Raw genomic sequence first — 18,946 nt, 5'->3', positions numbered from 1 at the left:
TCTCACGACTAAACAAGGCTTGGCCAGAACGTCAGGTACTAAACTCTTGTTTGTTACAGTTTCTCAAGCTCATCTCCCAATTTTGATTCAGGTTCTCAGGTTCATGGCTCATAAGGATGCCCACTCCCTGGATGGACACTCAAGAGGAGGCACCACCTCTGCCCCACCTGGCCCTGTACCCCACCGTGGCCCCAGGAAGACTCCTAGCCCAGGTTCTCCAAATCCTGACAAACACGTTCATAATAAAAATTAATTTAAAGGTGAATTTGCTTTTCCCAACACTTCAAGTTCTCAGTGAACTCTGGCTTCAATCCAAGGCATAAGTCAGCCCCTGAATGAGGCCCTGGAGAATGAGATGATTGACTCCTTATGCTACATTCTTTTTCCTTCCCAAAGAACAGATGTGCATGTTATCAGATGCCTCCTTATCATCTCAAATCATCTTACTAAATTCAAAACTTTATGGGTGGAATAACTGCCAGGCTGTGCCTGGTTCCTGTGCTGACATCCCCCTCCTTTCCAGGAGCACCTGCTGATTGCTGTTGCAGGCTGAGCCCCGCCCTGGCTCTGGGGCCAGCCCCATCCTCTGTCAGAGGGAATTCAGGGGTTTGGACTCAACATATGAGGGTCTCAGCAGCACACCACCCTTTCTTCTGGTCTGACTCTGACCTTGGCTTTGATTTTGACTTGTGGATTTCTGTATTATTTCTGACTCTTGTTGCCATTTTATTCTCTCAGGCCAGCTCTCTGCTTTCCTCCTTAATCCTTACTTCCTACAAGAACCAGCGGCTCCTGCCTTGTCCTTTTGAGCTCCCAGCATGGAACAAGAAGCCTGCTTACAGCCTCTCTGATGGGGTTTGCCTGGGCCTCTGGCTCACACACTCCAGTCTCCCTGTGCCTGTGCCTCTGCTCTGCCTTTGGTGGGGCCCTGTGCACCCAGGCTGGACCCCCTACCACCAGCCTCCCATCTGGGTGACGGCTGTCACCTGGTGCCTTCCCCATAGGTGCAGGTTCTGCCTGCCATGGGAGGCCAGTGGCTCCCCCATCCCAGTGGGAGCTCTGATCCCAGAACCCACCCTCCAACCTGCCCCATTCCTCCAGTGTTCCCAGAGCATGACAATCATCACTCCCATCATAAAAACACAACCTCCTTAATGGTGGGAGAAAAAGTGGTTACTGCTGTATCCTTGGTGCTGAGCACAGAGAGGTCCTCAGTTAGCATATTTTACATGACGGAAGGAAACACAGACAGAAAGCAATTCTAATCATGATGTTGGCATCAGACAGGCAGCAGAGCTGTGGGTAGATCCCAGGCAAGAGTGTGGAGAATGACAGCTAGGAGGGCAGCATGCAAAGATCAAGCTCTGACCTGTGGGAGCCAAGGAGAAGTCCTGTGGGCGGGGCAGGGTGATGACGAGGATCAGCTGGACAGTCCTAAAGGTCTGGGAAGAGAAAGGCTGAAAGTGTCTGGGGACCCCAGCAAGCTCTCCCTGGCTTGCAGACCTAAGAACCACATTTTCCATCTGAGAATCTGTACACAGGCCCCGTAAAGAAAAGCTAATGACCACGTGGCTAAAGGGTGTGCTTTCCAGGTACTCCCTGCAAGGTGATGTGGGCCTGCCCAGCCTCAGGGCTCCACCCCTGAGCCTGAGAATTTCTCTTGCTGCTGGTACCCATCTCCAGCAGGGGGTGGGCGGCATCACACATTCAAACAAGCCATCCCACCCCTGACAGCCTCATGGGGGAGTGGGGAACAGGAGAGCAGGCAAGACCACCAGGCAGTCCTAAGCCTCCTGGCGCCATCCACACTTCACACATGTTTGGCACCACTGAAGTGCCCAGTCTGATGCTGGAACAACAGAAGGAGGGCCAAGGACTAAAACAAAGACAAGTCACTGCTACTGACAGTCTGGTTGATGGGTCGGGCAGATGCTGAATAAATCATAGCAGGGAGGATGAGGTTTAGCCCCCATAAGCCTGCAGAACTCATCCTGTGCACCCCAGCACCTCTCGAGGGGAGTGATGGAGAGCCTAAGTCTTCAGCAGCTCAAGGGAACAGGGTTAGAAGTGATGCTGGTGGCTGTTTCTAGAAGCAACGGAGTGTAGGAGCTACACGCAGGGCCTCCGACACTCCAAAGACTAAAGTCCTTATTTTGGCACTGCCAATGATTAGCTGTGTGCTCACCGACAGCTTACATACCTCTCTGAAAATTCATTTCCACACCTACACATACTAGTAGTACCTACCACATAGAGCTGTTGTGTGAAGATTAAATGAAACCATGACAATAGAGCATTTAGCTCATAACTGACACAATGAATGGTAGTTGTTCTCATTCTTCTATTGTTACTACTAAAGAGGAACCAGCATGGAGGCCATTCTCAAATCCCTCTGGCCAACTTTGTGATGACCCCAGAATGTGGCTCAGGACAACTTGGGAAGTAAGTGTGTGTGTGTGTGTGTGTGTGTGTGTGTGTGTGTGTGACGGAGTCTCGCTCTATTGCCCAGGCTGGAGTGCAGTGGTGCGATCTTGGCTCACTGCAGCTTCTGCCTCCCAGGTTCTAGCAATTCTCCTGCCTCAGCCTCCCAAGTAGCTTGGATTACAGGTACGTGCCACCACACCCGGGTAATTTTTTTTTTTTGTATTTTCAGTAGAGATAGGGTTTACACTATGTTGGTCAGGCTGGTCTCAAACTCTTGACCTCAAGTGATCCACCTGCCTTGGCCTCCCAAAGTGCTAAATTTACAGGCATGATCCACTGCACCCAGCCACTTGGGAAGTCTTTATGCTACAGACTGATTCAGAAATTTGCCATGTGCTGGTTTACAATCTAAATCCAAGCATCTGACAGAGCACACTGGTGCAGACCCAGCTCCGGAGTACCCTGCAGGTTCTGGAAGAGTGCTAGAATAAAGAATTTCAAGAGACTCGGGTATTAGGGAGCATGGGTCTGGGACACAGAAGTGGGCCAGAGAGAAGAGAAGACAAGAGGGCCAGCAAAGGGGGGCTATTGCTCTTATTATTTTCGGTGTCACACCCTGGAAGAAGTGCTTTACCTATCACACTTATTTAATGCCCCCTGTGAGGCAGGTATTATTATTCCATCTTACAAATAAGGAATGAGTTGCCCCAAGTCCCACAGCTAATCAATGCAGAGCCACAGACGCAAATTTAGGCCTGCTGAGCTCCAACACCCATGTCTTCCCACACAGCAGCCCTCCAAGGTTCTGATGCCCACGGGCACAGCTCCAACAGCTGGAAGCACACCAAAGACAGGACTGGGGTCAGAATTTCATAACCTGAGATCCATGGATCTTAATTTGAAAATTGCAAGCACAATTGTGTGTGTGTGTGTCTGTGTGTGTGTATGTGTGTGTGTGTTTGCCTGTGAGAAGGTTCATAATGTTCATCAGAACTTGTGAATCTCAAAATGTCAAGCACAACATACTTAGAGAAAAGTAGCCACCTTCGTCTCTGGACCCCCTCCTCACGTAGCTTTTCCGGAGACGGTAGAAAGATGGGGATGTGTAACAGAGCTCCCTGATGGGCCCCTGTGTCTCTCCAGATTTCCAAACCTTGGCCCTGGCATCAGAAGCCCCGAGATTTCTCAGAGATGGCACTTGGCAATGCATGATGTGAGAGAAGACAATCTTGAATCCAATGAACTGGCCCAGCAAGAATCCAGCCTGACATTCATTCATAAACTCAGGACATCACCCTTCTGCAAGATATCACAGGGAGCCCCCCACCCATTTTCATCTGGACACTTGGTAGTCAGTAGCACTCCTACCCTAAAAAGAAAATTAGTGAAAGGATGAAGCCAAGTCTACAAAGCTTGTGGAATGTCTCCACAAGGGTAGAGGCTGAAAATCATAGCCCTACCTACAAGCTCTTTCAAGAGCCTCAAAATTGGGCCAAGTGCAGTGGCTCACACTTATAATCCCAATACTTTGGAAGGCTGAGGCAGGAGGATTGCTTGAGCCCAGGAGTTCAAGACCAGCCTGGGAAACAACATGACACCTCGTTGCTACAAAAAATACAAAAATTAGCCAGACATGGTGGTGTATGCACGTGGTTCCAGCTACTCGGGAGGCTGAGACAAGAGGATGGTTGGAACCCAAGAGGTTGAGGCTGCAGTGCACAACTGCATTCCAGCCTGAGTGACAGACAAAACTCCATCTCAAAAAAAAAAAAAAGCTTCAAAGTTAAAATATATTGAGAACAGAAACATGTTGGATTTCTTTTTAGCGTCTCAAACCTTGGAAAGTAGAGCCCAGAAATCCTAAATTCAAGTTCTCTGATTCTGGACATTGGGTATCTCTTGGGTATGCATTGGTCTTCTCTGCCTATCTTAAGCCCTGTAATGCCTGACAGCCTTTGGTTCCCCTCTTTTCTTTAGCCTGAAACACCAGTGCGCAAATCCAGAGCTCAAACTGGCTTGAAAGAAATTCGAATGTGGTTCCATCAGCCCCTGTGATCAGACAGGGACACTGAGACCGCATGAGAGTAATGTGTGCCACTCAAAGTCATGGACAGAGTACAGAAAGGAACTCTAGGAACCCAAGGGTCTGTGAGTAAAGAGAGTCCAAGACCAGGTGTGGTGGCTCACACCTGTAATCTCAGCATTTTGGGAGGCTGAGGCGGGTGAATCACTTGAGATCGGGAGTTCGAGACCAGCCTGGCCAACATGGTGAAACACTGTCTCTGCTGAAAATACAAAAATTAGCTGGGCATGGTGGCGAGCACCTGTAATCCCAGCTACTCGAGAGGCTGAGGCAGGAGAATCACTTGAACCCAGGAGGTGGAGGCTGCAGTGAGCCGAGATCATGCCACTACACTCTATCCAGCCTCAGTAACAGACAGAGTGATTCTGTCTCAAAAGCAAAGTAAAATAAAATGGAAAAAAAAAAAAAAAAGAGTGCCCGTGATTCAGAGACAGGGCCCAGAGAGGGGACATGTCACAGAGTCTCCCACTAATGTATTATTTTGAACCCAGATACCCAAACCATTGGGGTTATGTAGACATCCTACACAGATGGCAGGAGTTTAGGAAGTGAGGATTTAGAGCAAGGTTGATTTCTTAAATAGAGATGGACATGGCCCAGTGGCTCAGAATAGACGAGGTGGGAAACATCAGCCTTCATCTGAGCCAGTAAGTAATTAAAACCATTTCCCTTTCAGAATCCACATTATAAGCATCAAGAAATCAGATCCAGGCAGGTACGGTGGCTCACCCCTGTAATCCTAGCACTTTGGGAGGCTGAGGTGGGAGGATCACCTGAGGTTGAGGGTTCAAGACCAGCCTGGCCAACATGGAGAAACCCTGTCTCTATTAAAAATAGAGACCTCTCTCTGTTTAAAAAAAATGCAAGATTAGCTGGGCATGGTGGCACATGCCTGTAATCCCAGTTACTCGGGGGGCTGAGGCAGGAGAATTGCCTGAACCCGGGAGGCAGAGGTTGGGGTGAGCTGAAATTACGCCATTTCACTCCAGCCTGATCAACAAGAGCAAAACACTGTCTCAAACAAACAAACGAAAAAAATCAGATCCATTATTCGGACAGAGACAATTGCAGGACAAGATTTCCTCTTCAGGTACATTCGCAAAGATGGACGTGCCCAACGCAGACATCCTGGACTCTTTAGGGAACAAACAAACACACATAAAGTTCAAAGCATCAGCCGCACAGGCTTCTTCTCCTCCACATTTCACGTGGCTAACCTGACAGCCCCATTCCTAGGAACTCAGGAATGGGGCTGTCAGGTGCGGCCACTGTCCCATCAAAGAGGATGCAAGAGGGCCGGAAAGTATGTGCACGCCTGTGTGCGTGTCTGTGTGTGTCTCCTGCTAAGTACTTCCTTCACTACACAGCTAATCCGATTAGCAGCTTTAGGAAACTCTGCAATGTTAATTCAAGGGCCCCATTCACAGAACAGCTTGCCCGAAGCCTGCCCAGGACTCCCATTCTTCTCACTGCAAATAAAATGCACACAGAAGGACTTTCTCTCCCTGAAGAATCCATTCTTGTCTCCTTGCCCCCACACACATTCAAAATGCGGCTGTGTCATCCTCCAGCAGCCCCATGGCAAGGGCTATCAGAGAATGGGGGAGAAATAGCAGCTCTCTCCATCGCAAGCAAAAAATGAGGCCAATTTTAACAGCACCATCTACCCAGGCAATCTCCCCAAGCTGGGAGGCGTGCAGAGTAAAGAGGCATCACGAATGCAGCTGGAAAAGATGGGTAAAGAGCCTTGAATGGCTCATCCAGCCTTTCTCGGAGCCTTCATTTCCTTATCTGTTGAATAGGGACTTAGAACAGAGGGACCAGCTAGAACAGAGGGTATAAGGAAGGAAACTCGGGGCCTGCACAGGCACATCATTGCATCTGGCTGGAGGACCAGGAATGGGAAGAAAGGCTGGATACGTAGGGTGTGGACATAGCATGAAGTGTCTTAAGAGTCTGACCAAGGAATGTTTTTAATAACCAAGGGGGAGCTAGTGAAGGTTCTAAAGAGCACAGCTGTATCAGTTTCCTAGGACTGCCGCACAGCTTACAACTCAGTGGCTCACAACAGACCTCTATTCTCTCATAATCCTGGAGGCTAAAAGTCTGAAGCCCAGGTGTTGGCAGGGTACCACTCCCTCCAAATGCTGGAGGAAATAATCCATCTTTGTCTCTGCTTAGCTTGTGGTGGCTCCTGGCAACCCTGGTGTTCTTGGCTTGTGGCTGCATCACTTCAATCTCTGCTTCTGTCCTCATGTGACCTTCTCTCTGTGTCCTCTTCTCTTCCTATAAACATGTCATCAGTCAGTGAATTTAGGATCCCCCCTATATCCAGGATGATCTCATCTCAAGTTACTCAACTAATTAGATCTGCAAATAAGATTACATTCTTATTTCTAGTTGCAAATAAGATTACATTCTGTGGTTCCAGGTAGACATGGATTCTGGGAGGACCCACTACAGTGGTCACAAAGTTGCCAGGAAGATAAGCAGGGAGGAGACTGGAGTAAGAGAGACTAGAGGCAGGGAGACAAATTGGCATGAAATCGACACAGCTTGTGGCCCCAAGTGAACAGAAGACATGCTTCCTGCTATGAATCCTAAAGCTGTCAGTGGCTTTTTGTGGACACTGTAGTACCCCAAGTGGGCTCTTAGGCCAACCCAGACATAAGGTCTTGGCTCACCATAGGCACAGAAATACTCCAGCCTACTTTCCAAGTGACAGCACAGGAATGAGCACCTGCACTCTTATTCTTGGCTCCTCTCGCTGGCAGTATCATGGGCAGGTTGGTAAAGTAGAAGACACAGCAACCGTGGAGTTGAGAAACCCGGGTTCTAGTCCTGGTTCTGCTGCTGACTAAATTTGGGCACATCTAGCAAATGATGCTGACTAGATCACCTCTAGGGCAACTGACATGGTTTCCTTCTGCAGCCAAAAAAGCAGTTCCAAGATCACAGGATAAACAGGCAAAGGAGGGCTCTGGGGCTGCAAGGCAGGGTTCTGGGCTCTTCCCCCATGTCCCGCTCCAGGGACCTCAGACCTCTCCCTTTGAGCCCTCTCCCTACCCTCCAACAAAAGAAACAGAGTGATGCAGTTTGGCTCTGTGTCCCCACCCAAATCTCATCTTGTAGCTCCCATAATTCCCAAGTGTTGTGGGAGGGACCCAAAGGGAGATGACTGAATTATGGGGCGAGTCTTTCCCTTGCTCTTCTCGTGATAGTGAATGGGTCTCACAAGATCTGCCAGTTTTAAAAACGGAGTTTCCCTGCACAAGCTGTCCTTGCCTGCTGAGTCCAATTAAACCTCTCTCTTTTGTAAATTGCCCAGTCTTGGGTCCGTCTTTGTCAGCAGTGTGAAAACAGACTAATACACAGAGGTGTCTACCAAAGCTTGGAAATGAGATTAACTTGCATCTAAGAATACATCTTCCCACACATTGGAAGTAGGAAAAGAGGGTAAAGGTATGGTTCCTCTTTAATGATTTTTAAAATTAAAACAAATGTTTAAAGATACATACGGAAAGTTATTCATAGCAACATTATTTCTAAGAGGAAAAAAAAATACAGAGAAAGCGGGAAACAACCTTCACGTTTATCTATAAGGCCTTAGTTAGGTAAATCATGGCAGAGTTGCACGTTGGAACACTACTGCCATTAAGATAAAAGAGACCCCAGCGTGCTACATGACAAGATGTCCATGATACAGTGTTAAGTAAACAACACAGACGCCAAAGCACATTGAGTAAAATCCCTAACCCCTTTTATGTTACATGCACACGCACACACACGCACGCATGCACACGCACACATGCACACACATGCACACATGCACATGCACACACACACACACATGCACACGCACAGCCCGAGCACAGGAAGTCTGGAAAGAATCCAGCAAACCGGTAATGCCGGGGATCCTTGGGGCCAGGATAACAGAGGATTTTCACCTTCCACTTTATACAATTATGAGCTACTGGACTTTTTTTTTTTTTAACAACAAGCAGCATTAGTTTAATCAACAAAAACAATAAAAATATTCCCATTCTGACAATAAAATAACTATTCTAGGTAGATGCAAAGTACTATTGGCCCTCAGAGAAAAATGATCAGGATAAAAATCACTTTGCCACAAAATCACGCTAGAAAAAAACTATCAAGCTTGGGAAGGAGGAAACACCAAGTATTATATATATTTCAAAGGCCTCATACCAAGCCCCCACATTCCCTCCACACACAGCAAATTTTCTTCATTCTCCACTTGTTTTAACTTTAATTTTAATTTTTTTAGAGACAGGGTCTCACTCTATCACACGCTGGAGTGCAGGGGCGTGATCTTGCTCACTGCAGCCTCGACCTCCCAGGAGGCTCAAGTGATCCTCCTGCCTCAGCCTCTCAAGTAGCTGGAACCACAGGGGTGACATGACCAGCTCCTGACTATCCACTTTAATCATAAACCCTCCCAGGTCAATCTTCTCTCTGCAAATATTAATAATAATGAGGAAGAAGCAGATAAAATTTATTAAGCATTTATTATGTGCCAGGCACTGTACTAAGCACTTTGCATATATTCTTTCTTTTCATCCTCACGGCATTACTCTGAGGTAAGGATTATTGCTCTTTGCATTTGACAGATGAAGAAACTGAGGCTCAGCTTAAGGATGCAAGCCCAGGCAGTTGACCCCAAACCTGTGACCGCAGTCAACGCTCTCACCACCCTTTTGGGGGCAAAGCCCTTCTGAGGCTCTGGATCTCCTGAAGGCCCTGGGAGATGGCTCCGGGCTCTGCCATCTTTGCATGTCTCCACCTCCTCTCTGCCGATGTTGGCCAGCACCTTCTGGGTAGAAGGTCCTAGCCCACCTGTGGGGGATCTAAATCCAGGTGGAATGTAGGCGCTATGTTCTCTCCTAGGAGCTAATAAGGATATCAGCTCTATCAGCTCCCAGGAGAGAAGAGAGAAGACAGGCCTGCAAGTTCTTAGGTCATGTCCACCCTGAGCAAGTGGCGTGAGGGAGAAGGCAGGGCTGCTGGGCTTCCTCCACCGCAGCATCCTCAGGCAGCCTTCCTTCAACACAATGCTCTGGTAGCTGGGCATGCAGCTGGTGTGGTGGCTGGCCACCGCCTCATTACTCTTTGGGGTCTCTCACTCCCATCTGCCAACCTTGGCCCCCAAGGGACAGCAGGGGAGCTCAGAGAGGCAACCCGGGTATTCTTGATAGTGGGCCGGCGTCAACTCAGTGAGACCCAAACCTGGGACACCAAGACTCAAAGGCTTTACTGGATCCTGCACAAACACCACTCCTGCCTTCCAAATGAGTATGCCCTACCTAGAGCGTAAAGTGGTGCAACCACTTCAGAGAACTCTTCGACAGTACCCAAAGCTGAGCTGTGTGAGCCCTGTGACCCAGCGGCCCCACTCCTGGGCACAGGCCCAGTGGAAATGAGTGCTTGTGCTCACCAAAACATGACGTCCAAGAATGATGGCAGCAGCTGTATTTATCATAGCCCAAACCACACACTGCCCACACGTCTGTCAACTGAAGAACAAATAAACCCGGGTCCATTCATACAAGAGAATACTGCACACCAATGAAAAAGAACACGGCAACGTGAGTGAATTTCAGTCACAGGCTGCGTAAAAGCAGACAGACACAGAGTAACACAGACTGTGTGACTCCATACAGGTAAAAGGAATCTGTGGTGACAGAGGTCAGACCAGTGGCTACTCTGGGATGCGTATCGACTGGGAGGGGTGTGAGGAGTCTCTGGAGTCTGGAATGTTCCTTATCTTGGTCTGGGTGGTACCCATGGGCGTGTACATATGTAAAAGTTCATCATGTTGTATGTTTGAGATACGTGATGTTCACTATTTTTAAGTAACACCATAAAAAACGTTTTAAAATATATATATATATTTTTTTTATTTTTTATTTATTTTTTTTTTTGAGACAGAGTTTCGCTCTTGTTACCCAGGCTGGAGTGCAATGGCGCGATCTCGGCTCACTGCAACCTCTGCCTCCGGGGTTCAGGCAATTCTCCTGCGTCAGCCTCCTGAGTAGCTGGGATTACAGGCACGCACCACCATGCCCAGCTAATTTTTTGTATTTTTAGTAGAGACGGGGTTTCACCATGTTGACCAGGATGGTCTCGATCTCTTGACCTATATTTTAATGACACACACAAGGTTACAGTCAGGTCAGCTTCTCTAGACCTCTAGGTAAGAACTGGGAAGAAAAGTGTGATTAGATGGAGTGGTAGAAGTATGCAAAGATGCTTCCTTTGGTTAGAGCTTAAGTAAGGTTCTGGATATATTGGTACTAAAAATAATTGAAAACTCCATTTAAAATGTGAATAGACTTTCAGACCATATGCGAGAGCTCAAAAATCCTAAGAAATGTCGCTCATAAAACAAGACACCAAAAAGAAATCCTAAAGTTCAGAACTGCTCCACCTTCCTCCCAGCCACCGGCAATGAGATCCCCATAAGGTCCTGGCAATGTCAGCTCTCATCCACCGCCCCCTGCAGGGAGGCTTGGAGGCAGGTCCCTATAGCCGCTTGGGTTCCTCATGAACCTCAGGAGGTGCCTCTGCCCTGGGCATGCCCACCCACTTCCCTCCAGGTTCCAGAGATCTTCCTGGATGTCACCATGTACATCAGCAGCCTGGGAGAGGGGTTGCCTGATACAACCCTCCCCGCAGCATCATCCCCACTGCAATCAGCATAGTGAGCTGCCCAAGCAGCCAGCCAGGAGCCCAGCACCCCAAGGGCACCTGGTGGGTGGGCTGCAGAGTGGGAGAGGGGACTCCACTAAGGCACCTCTGATTCCACGCTGATCAAGTCATGCTCCTATTCATCAGAATCCTACAGCCCAGAGGGCAAAGCCCAACTCATGAGCTCAGCAGGCAAGCCCTTCAGCATCTACCCCAGCCAACTTTTCCAGACACATCTCCTGCCACAGCCCACCCCAAAGGGCTGCCCTCCAGTGACTTACACTTTACCTCTGTCCCTCAAATAAAGAGAGTCCCCTCATACTTCCTGCCTTTGCAAAAGGCTCTCCTTCCACCTGAAATGTCCTTTCCCCACTTAGGACTCCTACTCACACTTCATGACCCCACACACGAGTGCCCATTCACAAGACACCAGCAGGCTTCTCCACGCACTCTGTCTTCCCACTGCTCCTGGTTTCTTACACATTTGCTATGAGGTGTTATGCTTATCTGTTCACATTTCACTTGACTCTCCAGTCTGGAAGTGCTAAACCCCAAGGCCAGAGTTCTAAGAACCAACATGGAGCTCCAGCCTGAACCCTCTGATAAAGAGGCAAATGGAGATTTTTGTAGAAGAATCAGCAAACTTGGAAGCCCCAGCTCCACTGGCTCCAGTGGAGAAGGGAGGATGACCTTTTTGATTTTCCACAAAAAGTGGGGCACTGGACTAGCAGGTCAAATATTGGTGACTCGTGGTCCACATCTCCCCCTGCTGGAGTCCCTGGTCCCTCCCGTCTGGGCAGGAGAAGGGAGGATGCAGTACCTACCAGTCCTGTGTCCCGCTGCCCCCACGGACGGCTTGGTCCAGTCTCTGGCTTCGTCGATGTGAAATAGCTTCAAGTCATCTTCATCTAAGGCAATGTCTCCCCAAAAGGCAGCTGGGAAGAGAACACACAAGTGAGTGAATTTACACTGGATTTGCCAAAGTCAAGAAAAATGGATTTGCTAATGCTCCAGAGGGCATTGGGTATTGCGTAGTAAACTTTGGAAGAGACAGCCCATCCAGTAAAATTTCTCCTTGAGCCTAAGAGATAGATAGGGCTGGTGGAGGCAGAGGAACAGCCGGTATTAGTTCCGTGCATCAGAGCCCTGGGGCTGGGCCAACCACCATGAAAATCTAAATCCTAAGTCTGTAAGTTATTTTAAAAGGTCACCTGTCTTATCCTCACTCCAGGCAGCTCTGAGCAAAACCACCACAAAAAGACAGCTGCGTTTCTCTTCTTTATGGTCCCCAGGATACAGAAGAAAATGAACAATGTGATAAATTATACTGTTGTTCGCAATTTTTGTTGCCCTTCCCTGGGGGAAGATTATAGTTCCCTGCCCCATTGGTGTCAGGACTGGACACACAGGCTGCTCTAGTTCAGTGTGAGCAGAAGCTTTAAGAGCTAGTGCATGATTCACTGTGTCCTCTTTGTCCTGCCCCAGAAGACAAGCGGTGTTCCGGACGGGGTTCTTCCGGGTTCATGCGGATCACCCTAGCTTCTGGTAAAGACAATGTATAGCACAGTGTGGCTTAACAGGATGGATATGCAGCATGGGTTAAAAAATGAAAACACTGTTTTCTTGTAGTGGAGAGGATGGATTTTTTTTTTTTTTTTTTTTTAAAGAGAAACAGAGCCTTGCTCTGTAGCCCAGACTGGAGTGCAGTATCACAATCACAGCTCACTGCAACCTCCAAAGCCTGGGCTCAAGCAATCCTCCCACCTCAGCTGCCTGAGTAGCTGGGACTCTAGGCACGGACACAACACCTGGCTAATTTTTAGAATTTTTTGGTAGAGACAGGGTCTCACTATGTCGTGCAGTCTTAAATACTTCTCCTGCCTTGGCCTCTCAGAACTCTGGGATTACTTATTACATATTGCATGTTTTCATAATCTTCTGAGATTCACGGGCATTCATTACTGGAGCACAACCTCTTTAACCACACTAATACAGAAACTGCCATCAGAAATAGTATGTTCTGTAACAAAAACCCACTGTCTTTGGACCAGGTGTCAAGAAAACTGTTACTAGAAGCTGAAAGGAAGTCATGTCTATCATGCGGTGGCAGTGACGAGGCATTCGGTAAGAGTGGTGCCTGCCTTAACCTGGAAGGCAGACGATGGGCTGAATGTGCTATGGTTTCAAACGCAGAGATGGAGCAAGAACGCTGATAGCATGCCTTGGTTGTTATTAACTATGTTTGATAAGGTACTACAAGAAAGAAACGGGCTCAAAAAATGGATAATTTTTGTAAGAATGACAAAGAATAGAGGGTCTAAAACTTCAGGGTCTCAGAGAGTTGGAAGAGCTAACCTATTCCCATAACTACATGGGAAAAAAAAAAGCTGAGGACTTCGAGCAACTAAGCTTGATGAAAATTCAGCTTTGAAAAAGGCAGCCCATCCAATAAAATTGGCTTTCTTTTTTTCTTCAATAGATATAATCTTTCTTTAATCGATGTAATCTATTGAAGGAAGAAAAATAAAATTTGTGGAGCAATGAAGAACCAAGCCCTGTACCCGACACATAGATGCTTTCCCTGCAGAGATCAAATATAACTTTTGAAATCTGAAACTCAATCCATCCAAGCTGTCCATGTTATAAAATCTATAAATTGGCTCATGCTTCTCCCTGTACTTGACACATAGTAGTGGTTTCTCTGCAGAGGTTAAATATAACTTTTGAAAATTTGAAACCCACGTCATCCATCCATGCTGTCCAGACTGTGAAATATATGAACTGAGACTCATGCCCCTCACAGCACTCATTTTTATATTTCTAGGTGGGATTTTCCCAGATCTACATCCCCCTTTTTTATTTAGCCACAAGCCACTAGAGGCTTTTAGTGTAGTGTCGAGAACAGCCTTTATGGAAAACTGGAAGTTTCTCTAAAAAGTAGCTTAAATTTATCATGAGACCCAGCAATTCAATTCCTAGGGATCTTCCCGAGAGAGATGAAACATATGTCCATACAAAGACATGCTCAAATGTGTATGGCAGCCTTCATAATAGCCTTAATCTTGAAACACCCTAAACATCCATCAGCTGTTGAATGGAGGAACAGGATGTGGCATAGCTATACAATGGAACTATGTAGCAATTAAAAGGAACAAACTATAGACACATCCTCCAACAGGTATGAATCTCAAAAACATCATGTGAAATGAAAGAACCACTGCCAAATACTACATATTATGTGATTCAATTTATATGAAATGTCTAGAAAAGGTAATTTATAGAGCTAGAAAGATTTGTAATCACCTAGGGCTGGGGGCAGAAACAAGGATTGACTGTAAATGAACATGTGGAAATTTGGCAGGTGCTGGAAATGCTCTAGAGCTGGATGGTAGTTATGGTTACAAAACTATAAATTTACTAAAATCATACATATGCTTACAATAAGTGAATTACACAGTATGTAACTTATACTTAAGATGTCTGTTAAAGAAAAAACAAATTCAATCTTGTAGCAAGGACCAACCAAGATGATACCTGGTAAATCCTTTCAGTTGGGAAATAATTGTTCAGATAAAGAAAACTAAGAATGTGTTTCTATTTCGGAAGCTTCATAAGTGCAAGGTAGCAGTAATTAAGTCTGGAGAGAGGCAGACATGTTTAGAAAATAATTGTATGTGGCTATGGCACACACAGCTGAACCAAACAGATAAGAAGATGACTAATGTTGTAGAAAAGTATAGGACCCAAAAAAAGTCATTATCATGGCCTATGAGAGGCTGCCACTGCTTGACACTTAAAATGACATAAAATTACCCTTGGGCTCCCATCCTTGTATGGGAAAGAAACAGGCTGAAAAAGCTGCCCCTTAAAGGGCATAGTCTCTGATGCCCTCTTCACATATGGTCAATAAGAATAAGAAAAAAGGAAGGGTGGGACCTCCCAGAGTGTGGCGCTCAAAGCCATGGAGGGAAAATGAATGGAGAGCTATCCCCAGGAGGTGGCACTGGGGCCTCCTGAAGGAACCTTCCCCATCCTAGGGGCCCCTTGCAACATGTGCCCAGCCTGATTTCAGAACTCTTATGGATCAGTGACTGTTGTGCCTCCCAACCTTCCTCTTTCCAGATGGAAGTGTTTGTTATAGTTATCCTGTCCCTTATCCATCATTGTATATTGAGTATGTATTTGGTAGGGTGGGCAAGTATATGATTGTTTTAAAGTTCACAAATCTCTGGATGAAGAGGAGTCACCTCCTGACTTAGTATAGAGACGATCACAAGATCTTGGAGTTGGAGCCTGGTGCCATGACTGGACAGGACTTTGGGGAAAGATAAGTATGTTGTATATATGGAAGGAGAGGGAAAACAAGTATTTGTCACAAGAAGGGAGGAGACCTGTGACAGTCTATTATTGTTCATCATTTTTGCTGCTTCTCCTGGGTACAAATTATATTTCCCCCTGTCTCAGATGTCAGGCTTCACCATGTGATTTATTTCACTTATTATTTTTTTTGAAATGGAATCTCTCTCTGTCGCCCAGGCTGGAGTGCAGTCCCATGATCTTGGCTCACTACAATCTCTGCCTTCCAGGTTCAAGCGATTCTTGTTCCTCTGCCTCCCACGTAGCAGGGATTACAGGCGTGCACCACCACGCTGGCTAATTTTTTTGTATTTTTAGTAGAGACAGGGTTTCAACATGTTGGCCAGGCTGGTCTGGAACTCCTGACCTCAAGTGATCCTCCTGCCTCAGCCTCCCAATGTGCTGGGATTACAGTCATGAGCCACTGTGCCTGGCCCACCACAATTTTTTTCTGACTAATGAAAGTGAGGGGAAGTGACATGTGTTATTCCCAAGCAGAACCCATAAGATCCAGCACATGGTTTTCCATGTTCTCTTTTCCCAAAGCCATAAGACAAAGAACGTTGCAGAAACAGACTGCTCTATCAGGCTAAGACACAGAGTGAAGATGATACGATCCAGGCTGAACATGTAACATGAGACAGAAACTTCGGTGGTTATAAACTACGGATACTTAGGGATTATTTAATACTGTATCATAATCTAGATTATAATGATTGACACATACAGGCTTTGCAAAATGATCTGTATTCGTATTCCGGCTCTGAAACTTACTAGCTCTGCAACCTCACACAAGTTACTCAGCTTCACTGAGCCACAAATGATTCATTATAAATAGAGATAATATTGCCTATTCTGGAAACCTGTTGAGAAAATTAAATGAGATCACGTACACATAAGTACACACACACACACACACACACACACACACACACCATGACTTTCTTTTTCTCTTCAACAGATATAATCTTTCTTCAATAAATGTAATCTGTTAAAGGAAGAAAAATAAAATTTGTGGAGCAATGAAGAAACAAGCCCTGTACTTGACACATAGATGCTTTCCTTGCAGAGATCAAATATAACTTTTGAAATCTGAAACCCAAGTAATCCATCCAAGCTGTCTATGTTACAAAACCTATAAATTGGCTCATGCTTCTCCCTGTACTTGACACGTAGTAGGTGATTTCCCCACAAAGGTCAAATATAACTTATGAAAATTTGAAAACCACATCATCCATCCATGCTGTCCATACTGTGAAACATATGAACTGAGACTCATGCCCCTCACAGCACTCATTTTTATATTTCTAGGTGGGAGTTTCCCAGATCTACATCCCCCTTTCTTATTTAGCCACAAGCCTCTAGAGGCTTTTAAAAGAAACAATTGTGCAAAAGAATAAAGTTGAATTCCTACTTCACACCATATACCAAATTTAACTCAAAGGGAATCAATGACCTAAATGTAGGAGCTAAAACCATAAAATTATTAGAAGAAAACGTCAGTATAAATCTTCATTATCTTGATTTGGCAATAGCATAGATATAACATCAAAAGCACGAGCAACAAAAGAAAAAATAAATAAATTAGATTTCATCAAATTTATAAAATTTTGTGCATTGTGACATCAGAAAGGGAGGACATTATCAAGAAAGTGAAAAGACAACTTACAGAATGAGAGAAAATTTGTGCAAGTTATATATCTTAGAAGAGTCTAGAATCCAGAATATAAAATGAACTTACAATTCAACAACAAAAAGGCAACCCAATTAAAAATAAGCAAAGGATTTGAAAAAACATATCTGTAAGGAAAAGGTATAAATGGCCAACACATGAAAAGATGCTCAAAAGCATTAGTCAATAGTGAAATGCAAATCAAAAGCACAATGAAGTACCATCTCACAGCCATTAGGATGGCTAGAATAAAAAATTAGAAAATAACAAATGTTGACTGAATACAATAAATGTCTCTCAATTTAAAGCTTTTCTTGGGGACTCAAACTTTGTACAAGGCAGTCTATCTGACAATCCCTTGAATTCTGACTGTCATCTAGGAGCTCCCTTGAAATGTGTGACAAGGTTGGCTTGGTCAAAGATGTAGAAACCATCTTTCTCCATCTACATCAGCTGCCTGCACCAAACCCTTCCCACTTTCTTGATTTGGCACAAGACGGTCTACAGTGCAGCACCATTTTTCCCCCAACGAGAAAGTGTCCAGTGTCAATTATGGCAATGGCAATGTCAGGCAATCAGGAATACTTCTCAAACATTCTGAGAGAAGCAAGAGGGTGGGAGAAGGGAACAGATGAGCAGGCACTGCAAAACCACGCAAGCCACGGAGGTAACATCGTGGTCTTCCAACTTCTGTGCTCGTGTGTTCCTAAATCATTTTGGAAAGCTACATATTCCTTTGTTAGCCTGACACTTCAGATTTTTCACGATGTTTAAAAACTTATTTTGCTCATGAAAAGAAAGTAAGAAATATTTTATAAGATGATGCCTGACTATATGTGGAATAAATGTTTCATGATATGGTTTGGTAAAATAGCTTTAACTACCTTATGGAATAGCATGCTGAAACTGAAAGAAAACAGCAAAAATGTTCATCATGGGTTTTATCCACACAGCTTGAAAAATTTAGAGGTCCAGGGAACAGTCTAGTTATACTTAAGAGAATCACTATCATTAACTTACCCTACTTCGGTTGTTCTGAATTCAAAATACTCCCCCCTGCCCTAAGCATTTCCCTTAATAGAAATTCCTGTAGATGAAAGAGACAGAAGAACTGCAGGTCTAAGATGCTCTGACTCCTCATTGAAGAAGGCTGCTCTGTAACCAACCATTTCTTGTTTTTCCTTTGACACTCAGGGGTTTTGGAAACAGTGGGATTCCGGATGGGTTGTGGTAAGCCTCTCTTCTATGAAGTGCAAGAAGGGCCCTGTCTCCAGCATCCTCCAGCCGTCTTTAAGTATAGAGTCCTAGACGGATGCTTCGGAACATGGAAGTTCACTCCCTTGAACTGTCTGTAGAGAGCACCCCTGGGAAGTCCAATGCCCCTGCACACCTCAGTTTGAAGGCAGAGCATGGTGGAGGGGCCAAGCAGGGCAGAGCAGCAGGGGGCCGCTCTGCAGCAACCCTTTCCCAAAGTCAAAGGGCTGCTGGGAAACTCCTCCCACACTGTCCCCTGTGCCTGCTAAGCTGGCTTGTCTCCACCTCCTCATGCCCAGGGCTCAGGTGTCCTCCTGACACCAAAGGGTGGGCACCCCAGGCTGATTCCCTTGCAGGAGAATTCTCCACGAAGGCACTTTCTGCCGGCAGGCTTCATTCACCTGGGGAGGCAGGCTCATTCAAACCATGTACTTTTTTTTTTTTTTTTT

At 45.9% G+C, this 18,946-nt stretch overlaps 1 protein-coding gene across 2 annotated transcripts in view; it reads right to left on the bottom strand.

Moving 5' to 3' along the window:
• TLL2 (tolloid like 2) overlaps positions 1–18,946 on the bottom strand; it is a 147,062-nt gene that overhangs the window by 101,606 nt on the left and 26,510 nt on the right. For both annotated transcript variants that reach the window (XM_017502810.2, XM_037729361.1), the window contains exon 2: positions 12,040–12,150. In XM_017502810.2, the coding sequence (XP_017358299.1) occupies positions 12,040–12,150 (111 nt within the window). The remainder of the gene's footprint in view (positions 1–12,039; positions 12,151–18,946) is intronic.

The sequence above is a fragment of the Cebus imitator genome, unplaced genomic scaffold, assembly GCF_001604975.1.
Source record: "Cebus imitator isolate Cc_AM_T3 unplaced genomic scaffold, Cebus_imitator-1.0 Scaffold299, whole genome shotgun sequence".
In the NCBI taxonomy this organism is placed as follows: Eukaryota; Metazoa; Chordata; class Mammalia; order Primates; family Cebidae; genus Cebus; species Cebus imitator.
This window is presented reverse-complemented; position numbering and strand designations above follow the sequence as displayed.